The following is a 16,907-nucleotide window of genomic DNA, read 5'->3' on the forward strand; positions in this document are numbered from 1 at the left end:
GCTCTGGGGGGGGCAAAGGGGTAGATGCTGCTTTTCCCAGCATTGCTGCATCTGCAGATCTGCATTCCCCCCTACAGCCTTTGAGGAGAGAGGAAGGGACGAAGGATTTGCCCAAAGTGTGGGCATCACCCTTGTCAACACTGTCCTGCAAATCCTCCCACCTCTGCAGGTGGGGCACCTGCCCCTCTGTATCAGCCTGAACACCAACATCAGCAGCACTCGCTGCCTGAGACATTGCTGCATGTTTCTTGTGGGTCCCTGCATGGGCTGGGTTTGCTTCTGCTCCTTCCCATCAGCAAAGTTTTGGCTATGATGGGAGTGCTCTTGGCTACAAGAAGGTCCTTCTCCGTGGCTGCTCAAGGAACAAAGCTCCTCTCATCACTGATATCAGCTGCTCTGGCCTTGCCCACATTGCCAGAGAAGCCTGGTTGTTCAGTGTCTCCCACACCACTTGGTCCCCTGGTATCACCACGGTTTCTCCAGGACCCCACATCTTCCAGCTGTGCAGGTACAAGAGCCTTTTTGGGGCCTCCTTTGCTCCATCACCTTTGATGACCCCAGAGGTGGTTTTGATGCTCTGTCAGACAACATTCATGTCTGGTGGGTCGCATGCTCTTTCTCACCTGGATTAGGCAATCCATGTCCCTACCCAGCCTCCACTGCCTCACCCCTCTCCTTTTTCCCTGCTGTACCCTGGGCTCTTTGTTTGTGTCTCCCAAGGGAGTATCCAAGACCCTAAAACCTGCCTGTGGGTGGCATCATCCCAAACAAAGTCTCACTGTGTTAAATCAAAGAAAAAAGAGCCACAAACCAGAGCTTAAATAAACAGCTACAGGAGCTGGAGTCCAGTGGGGCCATGTCCACGCTGTTCACACCTTCGCCCCATATCCCTCTTGCATCCCTCCCATTTCTGCCCTGCTTCTCTCTGCATGCCGAACCTGGGGCTCGGTTCTGTGCAGATCCGGCTGAGCCAGCAAAACCCCTCAAAACCCCAGCCTAGAATGGGCCGAGGCGGGGGAATCAGGTTCCACCCCAGGAGGTGCCTCCGGCTGCCGCCGCGTCCCCGCGCCGGCGAAGCGCGGGCCTGCAGGACCGGCCTGTGGCGGCCGGAGCGCGGGGGACCCTCGGGGGCCTGACTGCATCCCTGGCAGCAGGACAGTGCCTGCCGCCTGCGAGCTCTGGCAGGGAACCGCCACGCTGGAGTCCTGGGGTCTGGCTGGGGCACGGAGGCTGCTTCTGCCTACAGCATCCCCCGAGCGGCCGCAGCTCCTGCTGCTTTTCTGCCGTAAGGAGGAGAAGGGGAACTAAGGACTTTTCCCTCCCCTGGGCTGGGTGAAGAGTCAGGGAGAGGCATATTCCATGTCAGCCCCTCCTCTGTGAACAATGGAAGGTAAATCCTGCAGGAGCAAGGAGCTGAGAGGCAAGGTTGTGCAGTGCCCGTGTCTGAGCTGCCTTGTCCCCAAACACCTGTTGTTGGACGTCCAGGGGGACTGAATACCCGTGATGGAAATCAAAGTCCACTTGCAAGTCAACAGCAAGGAGCAAGGATGACAAATTTTGGTGCTACCCTCCAGCAGAATAGTTGCCTGTTCATAAAGCTGCCATGAGGAGGCACCCTGTGGCACAGTACCTGATGTCCCAATGGTAGCAAAAGCTCCCGCCTGTTCTAATTTTCTGCCACAAGAATGTCCCAGCGTGGGACATACCAATTTTTGTGGGTAGAGCTGGTCTGGGACCCTGCATGGGCTGTGCCAGTGAAGGCAGGGGGCACTGCGGGTGCAGGAACCAGCAGTGATGGGGTGAGGAGGGAGGGCAGGCAGGGTGCAAGCCCAGCTTGCTGCCTGTGGAACATACGTTCTCCTTCTCTGTTCCTGGATCCTGTGGGATGAGGTGGCTGCTGCCCCACTCTGCTCTCATCACCCAGGGAGGTGATGCTGTTCACAGGGTGCTCTCGGGCTGCTGGCTGAGATAAAGCCAAGAAGTTTTTGCATCCACCCACCTGCTGGAGATCTGCAGCTCACTTGATCCTCCATTCCTGACCTCACACCTTGTCCCTCCTAACCCACACCATGTGGATGTGCTCTTTCACCACCACCTCCTCCAAATCCTTTTCCTCACCCCTCTCTGAATTCCTCCAGCTTGTACCATCTCCCCAGGTACCAAAGGTTACAATAAAAGTGTGTTGCCGTAAACATAAGTACACTGAGCAGCAGGGAAGAGTGGGTTTTGGCTGCTTGGAACCTGGAGCAGCTGGATCTGGCTGAGGACAACATCATGCCTTTTAGAGGCAGCACTCCCAGGGGCTGGCCCTGAACTCTTCACTGCAATTTCCTTCACCAGTCCCTTTTTCTCTTTGCACAGCAGGTTTAGCAAAGAGGTGACAAGCATCGTCATCGCCTTCCCCATCCCTGTTCTGTACCATTGACACTGTGATGCTGCTCCGTCTGTGATGAGCTTGAAAATTTCGCCGTGGGAGGATATTTGGTAAGCCAGAATCTCTGGTCTTTGGTTAAAGCCCAGCAAGCCCTGGACCAGTCCAGTTTGGACCAGTTCAAGAATCAGAGGGCAAGAAGTGCACGTGGTCTTTTTGCTTATGTACCTGGTTGAGAGCAAAGCTTGTCCTAATGACAAGCCTTGTACAGCTGCCCAGTAGCCTTGTAAAGTCAGGAACTGGGAAGGATGGGGAGAGAGCAGCAGGTTCCTCAGTGGATAGATGTGGCAGGGTGGGGTGGTCAGAGGCACAATGACATGGAGGCAGACGGCAGAGCCCACGTGCCTGGCCCAAGATCTCCTCTTGGGGAGGAGGGACCCAAAGTGATGTGCGGTGTGGCTGCTTTAGCTCTGAGCTCATCACTTCTCTGCTCCCTACCCCCATGCTCCCTGAGGTGTTGGGAGGGGGCTTCTCTCTTTTGAGTGTCCCACACCATGCCAAACTCAGAGTCCTGGGATACTCTCGGATCACTCTTGGCTCAGGTTGGCTTTCTCCAGCCTGTGTTGTCAGGTTGAGGCAGCTGCATCCCTGCTGGCCAAGTGATGCTCTGCACCTCACAGATGCGCCATGTGGGCCACTGCCATGCACAGCCGTTGTCCCCATGGAAGGAGGATGCTCCCCACTGCCTTTGAAGCCCCTGCCACAGCAGTGGCTGTGCACCACACAGTCTGGGCACCGCACAGAGCCGCGCAGGTGGCACCAATGGAGGTGTCAGGCACCCCTGACACCAGAGCTGCCAAAGCTGGGTCTGCCGTGGCAGGCAAGGCCCGCACCAAGCCTGCGGTGCTCCTTGAGCCTCAGTGTGCGTGGCTGCTGACCTCGGGAGGAGGAGGCAGCTCAACAGTGCAACATGGGGCCCTGCACAAGATGGCGGTGGGGCTGGGCAGGGAGGATGGGCGTCCCAGCGAGCCCACCGTGGCCCCAGTGGGGTGGGCTGCCTTGGCTGTGCCTCAGGGCCCTGGAGCAGCCCCAGAGGAGCTCCCCATGCCCAGGGGACGTTTCCTGTTTGCTGCCCGTGCTGAAGCATCGGCCCTTCAACTGCCGCCACTGCTCCGCTTCCGGCAGGGGCTCCCGCCCGGAGCCCCCCTGCACTATCAGCTCACCAGATGCCTTTTTCAGGATACTGTGGTAAAACTGTGCCGGGCAGGCGCTGTCATTTGGGGTTTTCTCTCATGTCAGCTTCGAAGACAAATTGGACAAGGAGGAGAGAGAGGGGGAGAAAGAAGAAATAATAAATTTAAGCCAGAAAAAAAAAAAAAAAAAAAAGAAAGAAAGAATGATTCGCTCGCCCGCCATCCTTGCCAGGGCTGCCCATTTGCTGGCGTTCCAGCCGCATATATAGGGTCCGCCCCAAGCGGGCATGGCCGGTGGCAGGCTGCTGGGCCAGGTCGCAGGCGCGAGGCTGGTCCCGGCATTGGCAGGCCATCGCTCCCCCCCGGCACTGTCGGCCTCTAGTGGCAGTGGAGGCCATGAGGTGCCATGGTGGCACCATGGGCCCCACCAGCACCATAGGGACTTTCTTCCACCCCTCCAGCCACTGCTACCCACTGGGACATGGTCCTCATCCCATTGCTGCTGCCTGGTGGGATATGGTCCTCCTCTGAGACACAGCCCAGCCTGCACAGGTGAGGGAGTGGGTGCTGCGAGAGGGGGTATGAGATACCCCTCACCCCTCAGCCTGCAACAGCTCAGGGTGACCCCAGACCAGCTGAGTGCTCCCCAGGCCACTGATTCACAGCCACAAGATGGTGCTGAGCAGCGACCAGACTGGGTAGACTGGGATCCGGGCAGCACTGCTGGGGATGGAGGGAGGGACATGGTGAAAGAGCACGTGGGGAATGTCCGCCAGGGCTGCCGTGGGGCTGGGGTACCCAGGGTGATATGTCCCACTGCAGGGATGGTCTATGGACAGGTGAAGGGGACAGGTGAAGCTTGCCAAAAGCCCCTGTGCTGGTGTGGGGTATGCAGAGGTGAGCATGCAGGTGTGTGCTCCCTGAGGCTGTAACACATCAGGAACCATTGAAGCACAGCTACCTGCATGGCACTCGGCATGTGCTTCATCTCTGCTTCCTGATACAGTGGCAGGGTCGGGTCAGCTGGAAGAGATGTTGCTAAAGCAGTCATGCTTTTGGATGTGCTTCCTTGGTATGTACAGAGATGTGGGACCTCCAGAACCTACCACAGACATGCAGAATTTGGTCTGAGTTAAGCCTAGTGATTTTCTTTTGTTGGATGAAAAAGAAATTAAATAAAAAGGTGGTGGGTCCCTCTGGAGCAGAGGGGAGGTGTCAGCATGGGGAGGGGAGACAGGGTTGATGGCACAGAAGTAGTGCTGGGCTGTCTCCACCCATAGAGGATGGATGAGGGGCTGGCTAGGGCTGGAGGGTGTGGGTGGGAATTACCATGCACCTAATATAAAACCCGATTTTCTTTCCAACCCCTGAGTTCAAGCATCTGCTGGAGGATGTGTTGGACCTTCTGGGCTGACCTTCAGTTCTGTAATTTCCCTTGGAGGACTGTAAGTGAGAAGCTGAAGAGGGAGAAATTGTTCTGTCTTTGCCTGGGACCCACAAGAGACGTTTTCGGTGTGGGTAGCACCCTGGTGAGGAGGGGAGGTGTGGGGAGGCAGAGGGGAGCAGGTGCCACCCTGTGCAAGGCAGGTGGCTGCACTGAGCTGGGTACCCAAAATCATGGCTGCTCGCTTTTGCTGGCAAATCTTGCATTTGTGTGGTTTCCTTTTCCGTCTTCTGTGTACACTTTTTTTTCCTTCTCACTTCGTTTTGTTCCTTCTGCCGTGGAGGCAAATTTCAGCCCTTCCAACCTTTTGGTTCCAAACTCTGCACAGGAATAAAACTAATTACAAATTCCCAGCAAGGCTCAGCTTTAATTACCCGTGAGATGTTAATCTGCTGGAGGGTCTCAAGTGCCTCCCAACTCCTTATAGTCTCCCCAGGCTATTTTTTCTGAGCAAGATCACAAGTGAACTTTCTAGCGTGGAAAAACTTCTGTGAAGAGCTCAGCTCCCAGCTCTCTATTAAAGGCCTGGCTATTTTTGCAGACAGCAGGAAGACGGAGGTGGTCCTCTCCATCAGCTTGGGATTCCCTCTGCCTACAGGTCTCAGGTGAGACTGGCCATGAGGGTGGCTGAAAGGAAGAGGAGCCCTCATGCCTGGATTCTTGGCAGCAGTGACTACATCCCGCCCAATGTTGCTGTGATGCTTTGGGAACCTGCTGGCTCTGCTTCCTCACACTTGATGAGCTGCCAAGCCTGGAAGAAATAAGGGATATCCTCGTGAAGCAGCAGCTGGAGTTCAGGGAGATCCCGAAGCCAGCCAAAAATGGTGCCAGCAAGGCTAGCCCTGGCCAGGGACCTGCTGGACTGGCTCTGGTGGCAGAAGCCAGCGTGGTGACACTGACTAGAGGATGCAGTGGCTGCAGGAATTAAGCAAGCACAGCCTGAGCCAAGTGTATGAGAGACTCAGCTCGTTGATGGCTGTGCTGATGGGATTCATTCAGGCTGTTGTACAGCTGCTCCTTCCTAGAAAATCTATCCTCAGCAGACACCTTGGGACTCATATCTGCCAAGGGGCAGCTTCTGGGCATATCATGGCGTCTGAGCAGGGACATCATTTGGAAACCTCCTTAGGTGCACTTAGAGTTTGTAAAACCCACCATAAGAAAGATTTTAAAGTCAGATCCCCTCAATCCCTCAGAACTGAGGGGAAGGACAGCAGGAGATGGACAGCTGACTGGCCCAATGGCCCTCATTGTATCTCCCCCTCCCCAAAAGGAGGCTGCACCCTTTAAATTTGGCAGAGACAAACAGCCACAGCCCTAATTGATCTATCTGCTGCCACCAGGTGTTGTTGCTCTGTTTCTTCCCCCTGCTCCTGCAGACGCTAAGCTCCTGGTAGGTGTTGTGGTTTTTCCTCCTTCTTTTGTCGTTTATTCTCAGGTGTAAATTTGCAGGAATTCAGAAATTTTTGAAAAGTTCCCTGGTGTATGTGCTGCTGTGGGCTGTTGTCACAGGCTGCCCCTTCACAGGAGTTCTGCAGGGAGGTTGTGTGCTTTGGGGTGTGAGGTGCCTCCTCGCTGCAACTCCCCAATAGCTCCAGGGGTTGCTGGCACAGGGGAGCAGGTAAAGAAGCTGGGCACCACTTTGGGGGATAAAACTCACCCTGAGGAATGTCACAGCACATGTGTCTCCATGATACTTCATAATCCACTTGAAAAGGCTGTAAGAGCCAGAGCCTGCCTCTGCAGGGGTCTCTCGCCCAGCCTAAGGACCTGTACTGAGCCCCAGAGCAGGGACATCCTCGGGCCACCCACCCCAAATTGTCCTTTCCCTGTGCATGAGCTAGCCCTGAAGGAGCAGCACTGGGGGCAGAATAGTCTCAGAGTGTGCAGTGTGGGAGGCTGTGTCCCTTGGGAGGGTGGCAGAAGGGAGCTGTGTGGAGAGGAGTGTCACTCTGAGGCAGCTGTTTTATTCCCAGCTGACGGAATTGGGGCAGCTCTCCTTGGGGACCAGAGGCCTTTTTAGCTGGGGCTGCCTACGTTCATCCTGCCTATTTATAGCTGCTGTCTTTGCAGATTTGCAGATGTGGTTTCCATTAACAAGCAGGATCTGAAGCTGCTCAGCAGCTGAGGGCCAAGATGTGTGGTGATCGATCAGATCCCCCTGGGGTAGGAAGGGAAAGACGTGGACACACCATCAACCCCACAGGGCTTTGTAATGGGCACTACAAGCTCCACTAGTATCCTCAGGGGTCTGAGCTGCCCATGCAGCCAAGACAGAAGTGGGATATGGGGAAGAAAGGGTGGCACTGCCTTTCCTCTGCCAGGGGGAATGGAAAGTTAAGGGTGTCTTTGGGATCACCAGTTTGATCCTTCTTCTCCTCTCCTGGACCTGCCTGTTTTGCCTGGGTACAACAGGCAGCCCCTGTCTGGCTTTGGATGCTCCTGATACCCCTCAAGTTCTGTGTGTGTTCTGGCTCAACGGTTAGCAATGATTTTATTGATTTTTAGCTGTTGGTCGTCCACACCCTGGTCAGGCAGGACTCTGGTTTCAGGGCTCCCAGCAGCACCTGCACAGGGAGCAGAGAGACAGGGATTCAGGCTTGCTCATTCTGCTGCAGGGTGAGGTTCCTGGGCATGGGAGGGAGCTGGCACCTGGTGACAATGTGATGGGCACCTGGGCTCCGGCCTGCTGCAAAATACTCCTTACTAACCACTTTGGAAGCTCTATGGCCTGGGGCAGAGGGCTCTCCTACCAGCTGTGTCCTCTGTACAAGGAGGAAAGCATCCCAGGAGAGGATAAGACAACTGTTATCCAACAGGGGCTAGTAAGGGACAGACACAGTTGGTCTGTGACAGACCTGGGCCATGTGGGTCCAGGACAGAGGGACAGGCAGTGCAGATGGCCTGGCAAAAGGCTGGAAAACGTCCAGCTGCTTGTGCACATCCAGGCACAGGGCTTGCAGGCAGCACTGGGCCACAGGGGGCTATGTTTGCCCCAAGCCCAACACAGTGCCAGTGCAGGTACTGTGGCACACCTCCTCTCCCCAGCACTGCCACTATTGGCAGTAGCATCCTCCTGAGCCACTGCTCTGTGCTTGCCCTGTTTGTAGGCAGCCTCCACCCCTTCTGCCGAGTGTGCTTCCCAGAGGAAGCTGCAGGTGCCCAGCAGAGAGAGCTGCATACCACTCACCACCCTGCCCTGCACACCCACCTATGGGCAGCTGCCTCTACCCACAGCTCAGGGCAGGCAGAGGGACACACAGTCCCTCCTTCTGTAGGAGGATCTCTATCTATTTTGGTAAACAACTAAGCCAAGCAAAGGCAGTAGGGAAAATCCACACTGCTGTCCCTGCAGCCAGCTCTGGGATGTTTGGCAGTGCACTGAGACGAGAGGCACAGGAAAAAAATGTCTTGTAAGAATGACATTAGCAGCGAATTGCATGCACCCCTGAATATATCCAGGTGTGAGCAAGGGCCTACTTGGGCAGCACAAGGGAAGCAGAGATTGTTGTCACGTGCAGCAGGAAAGCATGTGGCACACTGTGAGAGGCTGGCAGGAGAGGTTCTGTTGTGGTTTTCTCCTTGCAAGGGTGCAGGTGCATGTAAATCCCTAGGAAACAAGGGCTTGGCTTTCTCTCCTGCCTAGGCCAGGNCCAAGCAAAGGCAGTAGGGAAAATCCACACTGCTGTCCCTGCAGCCAGCTCTGGGATGTTTGGCAGTGCACTGAGACGAGAGGCACAGGAAAAAAATGTCTTGTAAGAATGACATTAGCAGCGAATTGCATGCACCCCTGAATATATCCAGGTGTGAGCAAGGGCCTACTTGGGCAGCACAAGGGAAGCAGAGATTGTTGTCACGTGCAGCAGGAAAGCATGTGGCACACTGTGAGAGGCTGGCAGGAGAGGTTCTGTTGTGGTTTTCTCCTTGCAAGGGTGCAGGTGCATGTAAATCCCTAGGAAACAAGGGCTTGGCTTTCTCTCCTGCCTAGGCCAGGGCCTTGTGAGGTGGCAGAGCTCTGACCTCGAGGCACAGAGCTGACAGGAGGCAGGAGTGCTCAGGGCTGAACTCTGCTCTGCAGGGAACTGTACTGCCTGGCCACAGGAAGGACAGGGCCACTCAGCCCCTCTACCCCCCCAACCCAGCACAACACGTACAAGCGAGGCAGTGGCGGTTTTATTTCAAAGTAGAACAAAGGTATCTTTTATTTTTTCCAGAGATTTGACATTCAGGTTTGCCATGAGGGTGTCTGTGCTCAGACTGGCTGGTTGTGTGCATTTACCCAGAGCACATCTATACAGGGAAAACCAAAAGCAGGAGACTGTTTCATAACCTGGCTGAGTCTCACCTCTGGTAAAGAAACCCTGTTACCCAGCCAAACAGCATGATGGCATGGTCCCTTGCACAGCACGTGTTGCTGAGCAAACAGGCTCTACAGAAAAATCTAAGAACAAAACATACTTTCAGACATTCCACATCAACTTTTCCCCTAATTCTGCTGGGAAGGAGTTTTGGCTCAAAGTGTATGCACTCTCCTCTCCCTCCATACCTCTCCCCTCCACATGGTCACTAAAGCAGAGCTACAGCGCGTCGAGGATGTTGTCGATTTTGGTGACCAGGTCCTGGCGCTTGTTGGAATGCATCTTCTCGTTCTCGATGTACGTGTCCTTCTTGAGCTTGCCCGCCACCAGCCGCTCGGCCTCCACCGACGACTTCAGGACGAGCTCCTTCACCTGGCCATCGAGCTTCTGAATCTCACTCACCTGACAGGGTGAGAAACAAGGGCAGTATTAGAGGAGACAAAAAACCATCCCTACAGTGAATCTGGAATAGAAGAGGTGGTAAAACATGGAGCAAAAGATGAAGTCAGTGCTAAGTGGAAACATCTCTGATCCCTGAATATTGCCTCCCGAGCCATCGCCTCTCCCTGGCATCACATTACGAGGAATCATTAATGCGTAGCTAAGCAGCGGAGAAAAAGGTGCTCAGAGGACCCGGGAGCTATATTGGCAGGAGACTGTTAAAAAAGAGTATTTAGTGTCAGATTTTAAAGGCTTCAGACTAAATCGCAACTCTGACAGCTGGAAGATGTCCCTACAGTTAATGTTCGTGGTGTGTGAGTCTGCCATGACAGAGCTACTCTTTGAGTTAATAACAGATTAATTGAGGTGGCTGCTGATTAAATAGACCTCAGAGACTAAGGTGTCTTTCACTTGAGGTTAAGTGGCTGTTCCAGGTAAGTGTTGAAATATAGTGGAGGACAGAAAGGATAGTGGGTGTGTACTGACTGTGCCATGGCTTTTAACATGGTACAGTGAAATACTCCAAGGAGCATCAGGTTACCAAAATTGTGTCAGCACCAAATTCAAACGTGCAAGAAAATAAGAGATGAGGGAGAAGATTTTGGTTTGACTGGTGTCAGTAGTGAAGTCAGAACTGATACTGTGTTGATAGTTTCCATTTTTGCCTGTGTCACTGCCATGAGCTCAGTGAGAAGCATCAGGATTGTTACAAAAGCATTAATGTGTAGTCGTGCAGCTGGTTCATGGCCTACTTAAGAAACAGCACAAGCAGCTGTTTACCAGCAACACTTACAGGCCTGCATAACTGAGATTACTGCAAAAGTAACACTTTTCACACTCCCTGGCAGGGATCAAGCCATTTTCAGATTAAAAAAAAAACCAGGCTGGCTGCAGAAACTAAAACCCAAATTAAAACTCATGTAAAATACTCAACAGAGCCAAGAATAGGAGAGCTGACAAAATAAATTCGAATTTCTTACTTTATCACATAAGTCAGAGCCTTCTGTCTTCAGTTTAGACTGCAGAGAGGCTATTTCATTTGTCAGGGCCTTGTGCTCCATCTCCAAAGACTTTTTGCCACTGTTCAGGGTGGAGATGTCCCTTGATTGCTTGTATTTATTCACTGCTTCATCAAAGTGACGGTACAGCCCAAGCCTCTTGTTCACCAGAGTAAGCACCTGCTCTGTGATGCAGGCAACCTTCATCCGAGCTTCAGCAGCTGGATCCTGCAAGAGGACAGGAGGGAAGATCAAAGCAGTCATATCTCTGACCTGCATCAAGCCATGCCTACAATCTGCCACAGGACTATTACAGAAACTGTTCCCTTTGCAATTAAGTCAATTGACAGTAATTAAGTGAATGGTACGAATCAGCACTCAGCCCAGCCCAACAAATAGCTTAACAAAGAATGAAAACACTGCAGAAGGAGAACTGCAGACATCCTGCTTCTCAAGGAGATTCCTTTTCATCCAGAAGGCAAAACAGTGATCAGCCTTAGGACATCAGTTCAAACCCTGCTGGAGTACCAATGTTCAGGTTCCATAAAAACAGGGCTCCATTTAAGCATCTAATAAAACATCTGACTGGTGGGAACATTCAGTGAGAATTAATGGTATGAAAGACCTCCACCCACCGAGGAAGCTACTAATGCTCCCACAGGGCTCTTCATCATACAGACCTTAGTGATGGAGAAATCCAGTCTCACGTAGACAATCACAGTGAAGAACAAGATGTAAAAGGCTCCAACCACCAAGAGAGGCTCCTGCAGCATCAGGATTTTGTTGAAGGTGTAGTGGACCTACAAGAGAAGTTCCAAGCACTGAGCAGTGACCGATGTTATTACAGGACGTAACTCCTCTCCTCAGGGAGCAGCAGAGCCAGACGTCCAGTCCAGCAAGTGTTTATTTCAGGAATTTAAATGTTTTGTCCATGCCGCTGAATTTTTAGAAGGAATAACACTCACCACAATGTCCTGGATGTGCTGCTCCACCAGGTTGCTCTTGTGTGCCACAATAACAGGACGTCCAAAAGTGTCCAGGTATGTGTAGTGCAGCTCGTCCGAAGCACGATTGATTTCGTAGGGGCTGTCCACATGGATATTCCTGTGGACAAAACCAGACAGTCCCATATAACTCTACACTGTTTGAGATGATGCAACCTAGGACTTGTCTGGCCAGCTGTGGCCTCTAGCACAAGTTCAAGTAGGCAGTTTCAGCAATGCTCTAAAAGGAAGCAAAGCTGTGTTCCAAGGTCTCCTCCACATGCACAGTCATGGTTTTGATTCACTGTCCTCAGGCCATTAGAGTGGGCTGGAAAATTGCCACCAACACAGCACCATCTCCAGTAACAACCCAGGAGTAACGACACTTACTTGGCACCTTCTGGCAGGACGATCTTGACAGTCAGAGAGTCTGTAACTTGCTCATCAAACACATGGTCAACAAACCTCATCTTCAGGGCATACTGATCACCTAAGAGTGCAGACCAGAGGGTAGTTACAGATCCTCAGAGAACAAGGGACAGCCCTGAAGCTCAGCTCCCAACAGAGGTGGGAGCAGAATTCGGATGGATGAATTGTGCAGCAGGGGGCACTAGCTCACCCAGGTATACTTTAACCAGATGTCTACAAAAACCTGAAGGAAGCACAAAAAAGCTGGATTTGCATATTCTAGAAATAATAGCTAGCAACTGCTGTTGCTAAGGTGCAGCATACCGCAGCTTTCAATTCTTTATTGTACAGAAACCACCTTTAAACGCAGAGCAGAAAGTTTCCTATTCCCTGCCCCTTGCCACTCACCAAGATTGTAGAGGTATTCGTAGCTTGGCAGGTTATAGCCAATGATGTAATGGGTTTTCCAGCCCCCAAAAAGCGGGAATCGGGGACGGATCTCCATCTCCACAGAGTCATCCAGGACAAGGAGGTGGCTGGTGGAGATGTTCCCAATTTCATCTCTGTAATAGACATCCTGAGCAGCAGCTGGGAGAATGGTCTGTACAGAGAGAAGCAGCAGTCAGTGCATCGGACAGGAGTTATTTCCAGTGAAATTGGCAAACCCAGTATTGGCTGTTAAGCCTTGAGAAACTGTGCTCCCTCGTGAGACATGACAAAATGGCCATTCAGTTGCACTGAGTGGTAAAACTGTGCTATTATAAGCAATCACAGAAGTGGCTCCCAGCACTAAAATCACTTGGCCTCCCAAATGAATGTGCTCTCTCCAGCCCAGTTTCAAACATCTCAGACAGCAAGGGATCTCATCATGCCCACCAGGACAGCAATTCCCTTTTCACTCCAGCCTGCTGCCCTAGCTCACTGGACTTGCTGGCTTTACACTCAGCAAAATGAGATTTCTGTTTGGCTGCACCACCTTAGAGAATTACAACAATCAATCCTGGAGGGTTCAAGCAGAGAGAAAGGTTTTGGCTCAGATGAAAACACAATACTTTTCACATCTGGCTAGCAGAGCCACAGCTTTAACTCTTGTTGAGAGCTTTGTGAGCAAGGAATGAATGGCTGAGTTTCCAATTAATACTGTTCAACGTGATGAGGATATGGCAGAGAAGGCAACGCTGAAAATAAGAGGGTGGGGATAGAATGAATGGCCCTTGCACAGCAGGAAACCAAAAGCAGAGCTGTCAGTACAAGGATAAGGAGTTTAGAGGGTCCCTGAGATTGGAGGGGTGGAAGTGTGGAGAAACACTACATGCCCTGGTATGTGCAGTCTGTGTGGCCAACAGATGCAATTAAACATATAACCTCCTAAAGCTGCCTCCAAAAGCTATTCCTATCTAGCATGAGCCTTCTCTGAATATAGATCAGAGCTTTAATATTCCCTTATGACTGGGGTATGGCTACCAAAGAAAAGGCAAAGGATAACTATTTTTTTTTTCCTCTGGGGATGTAAAAAGGGGGAAGCCACAGTTAAAAAAATACAGGTTGAAAATGTCAACCTTAAAAGACTTGACAGAAGAGATCCCACTGTCTGGCTGTCTCTGGTAGTCATATCTGGAGAAAGGCCCTTTCAGCACTGCTCCTGTGTGTTTTAAATCAACCGTCTCTTCAACCGCAATGTTGCCCCAGTGGGACACCTCGATGACTCGTGTCATGCTGGTGATGGTCAGGAAGGGACTGTTATTTTCGTAGTGCACCTTCAGAGTGTCCTAACAAGGGAAAAAACAAGATAAACTATTAGACCTGAAGGAAGAAGCAAGGTCCCCTCACAATTATCCACTCCATGTGCCACAGAGAACCCTCTATGGCAGATGCTGCAGAGATGACTCTGACTGCACAGGAAGGTCTGAGACACCCAGCCCAGTTCACACTGGGTACTTGGGGGTACTCACAGGTTACAACCTGCACATTTGGCTGTGTTATAAAGGTGAGGGGGGGCAGAGATGCAGTGTTCCCCACTGCTGACACACCCCTGCCAGAGCCACTTAGATACCAGCTTGGTTTGTTCTGTGGACACCAGGCAGCAGTCAGCAATCCCATCTGTATAGAAGCACCTTGCTGGAGCATGTGTTCCTGGCCTACATGTGGTCTAACTCAGGCTTCACCTGCAATTCTTACACAAAGGCCTCTGCTTCCCTCTCTCCAGCCTCTCAGACACGTCTCCCATGTCTGGAAGATGCTCCATGCAGAGCCACAACCCCTTTGCACAGACATTTACCTGGCTGTATGGAGGAATGTCCTTGAAGGGGCCATACTCAATCATGTCCTCAGTGCGGGAAGGGTTTCCCAGCTTGGTGTAACTCTCCACGTTCCTAGAGGCCAGTTTGACCCGAGTCGTTTGGGTTTTGGTGAAGTAGGGTGAGTAGAAATAGTGATTTCCTTCAAAGACCACAAACTGCTTCTCACTTTGGGTGATGTGGGTGGGGTAGGGCTGCAGGACGTGTGTGAAAACCATTTCAACAGAGACACGGATCTTGGCGCCCGGTGCCAAAGGAGATGGCAGCTTCACAGAAAAGAATTTTCCACTGGAAGGGAGAAGAACAGGTAAGTCATGTGAGATCTCCCCGGAGAGAGCATTCAGATCAATGCCCTGTGGAAGGGAGCCCATGTATCACGTGTATCATGTGTGATTTGGGCCAGTATTTTACTTGCTCCTCCAAGATGTACAGATGTCTTGTCCCAGCACATGTGATTACTCTGGACTGGGGAGGCAGCATTGTGTCCAGGCATAGAGACAGTCTTTGCTCCACAAAAGCACCTGGCTCCCATTTTGGAAGCGGAATGAATGGTGACACATTCCCTCCCTGATCCTGCATTTATAAAGCATGCTTCATTTATAAAGCATGTTTATTTTTTTGTTCTTCTCCAGATGACAGGAATTATCTGAATCAAAGGAAGCATGTGTATGTGTCCAGAAGACAATTCACAAACATCTTCAGCACCTGTTCCCACAAAGTCTGTTCATTCTCAGTTTTTTGCCCACAGCATCTAAAATTAAGGAATGGCCAGAAAATTAGCAAGGTTTTGGACTGAGGTTCTACAGAATGGATTTAGACTTCACCAAATCCATAAGGATCAGACTTCATGTCAATCCTGGCAGCCCAAGAGTGGGATCACATGAGGCATCCAGGCACATCAGAAACTATGGTCCACCTTGGCAACTTAACTCCACAGCTGCTGCCCTCTTGAAACCCAGCTGCACTGTGCTTTTGAGCCACTTTACAGGCAGTCTTTACCTCTCAGCTCTCACAGCTCGGAAACCACCTCGCTGCCCAGTCTTGCAGCATCTGCACAATATCCCAAGCTTGGCAGTGCAGATCCTCACACCAACAGTGGCATCCTCTCTCCCTGCAGCGGGCAACGGGCTGTGCTGGGCCACAGGATCCAGCACACTGCGATGCTCCCCACAGGGCAGACTGAGCGGTGCTCTGGGCACACACCCCCACAGAGCACTTAAACTCCCTGTAATCACCACTGCCAACCCTCTGAGAGCTCAAAAGGGACCAAAGGGTAGGAGCATGACCACAGCTATAATGTTTCTCTCACCTGGTGTCCCTTAATAAAGGGCCAGGGCATTACTCAAGGCACTGAGTACAACAGACTAAGCACAGCTGAGCCCCCACAAAGGCAGCTGAGTTGCATTTGAGAGAGATTCACTTCCTCATAAGGTGCTCCCCTGACTAGCAGCCGTGTATGACTGTGCTGGGCTCAGTGCAGAGATCTAAAATCTCTAAAACCTCATGTGTTATCTCCCAAGGAAAGAGCACCAGCAGGAGCGAAGTGACTTCTACTGGGGCCTCCTGAGCTGCAGGAATTGGGTTTGGCTGCTTGTGTGAACCATGCTCCCCGCCTCTGTAACACCCCAGGATGCAGCCTGAGCACAGAATGGACCTTTTCAGGAAGAAAAGACTCTAGGATCTCTAGGTATGTGGAACAGGGGTGGTATTTCTGCTTCACCACGGGGACAATTATGAAACCCTCATGCACAATCTAAGTACTGACCTTTAAAGGTGATACTCACCTTTTGCCCTTAACTTTAGTCTCTCTCACTTCCAAGGTGTTCTCCTCCTCTTCCTCACCCTTTACCTGCTCCAAAACAGATTGATCAGTGTGCTGCTGTTTAAAAGATTTAATATGTCTAGGGCAAACTCCGTACAGTCCCTCTGTGGAGTTTTTAGGGGTGATGCCCTCCAGAAAGTATAAGCTGAATATATAACTAATTTATTAAGAAAATTTAACAAAAAGCCCTTTCACAACGGTTTCATGAATACAAACTGCAGTGTGGTCAGTGAGCAAAAACACATACTAGAGGTTTCTGGTAATTCTTGTTCCTCTCAGCCTGGTTTCCAAGCCTGCACAGTCACCGTAACTTGGGCAAATGAGAATACTGGTCAAATGCTGTTGTGATTTCTCTTGTGTCTGGGGAACGAGCAGGGCACGGGAACGCGGCTTGACCAGTAGAGTTATACTACAGACCTCTGTATAGAGATATAGTGTATATACTGCAGATCACTGTATAAACCTCTATATGGTATACAGAGATATACACACTGACAGTACTTGTGGGATTAGGAGAGCCCTGCTGCTCGTGGGTAAGCACTGGGCCCCCCTGGAGATGCCGGCCCTGCTCGTGCCGTGCTGGCGCGACCCT

The 16,907-nt window shown here is 51.7% G+C and overlaps 1 protein-coding gene across 1 annotated transcript in view; it reads right to left on the reverse strand.

The window, feature by feature from the left end:
• Window positions 1–9,179: 9,179 nt before the first annotated feature.
• Window positions 9,180–16,907, reverse strand: part of RPN1 (ribophorin I) — an 8,798-nt gene continuing 1,070 nt past the window's right edge. The window contains exons 2-11 of the mRNA XM_029958339.1: window positions 16,278–16,372; window positions 14,475–14,781; window positions 13,756–13,965; window positions 12,605–12,797; window positions 12,179–12,278; window positions 11,771–11,909; window positions 11,486–11,605; window positions 10,788–11,033; window positions 9,555–9,768; window positions 9,180–9,449 (exon numbers count right to left, since the gene is read on the reverse strand). Coding sequence (XP_029814199.1) covers window positions 9,586–9,768; window positions 10,788–11,033; window positions 11,486–11,605; window positions 11,771–11,909; window positions 12,179–12,278; window positions 12,605–12,797; window positions 13,756–13,965; window positions 14,475–14,781; window positions 16,278–16,372 — 1,593 coding nt within the window. The 3' untranslated portion in view covers window positions 9,180–9,449; window positions 9,555–9,585. The remainder of the gene's footprint in view (window positions 9,450–9,554; window positions 9,769–10,787; window positions 11,034–11,485; window positions 11,606–11,770; window positions 11,910–12,178; window positions 12,279–12,604; window positions 12,798–13,755; window positions 13,966–14,474; window positions 14,782–16,277; window positions 16,373–16,907) is intronic.

Source organism: Manacus vitellinus, unplaced genomic scaffold, assembly GCF_001715985.3.
Source record: "Manacus vitellinus isolate BGI_N305 unplaced genomic scaffold, ASM171598v3 scaffold_14_pilon, whole genome shotgun sequence".
Lineage (NCBI taxonomy): Eukaryota > Metazoa > Chordata > Aves > Passeriformes > Pipridae > Manacus > Manacus vitellinus.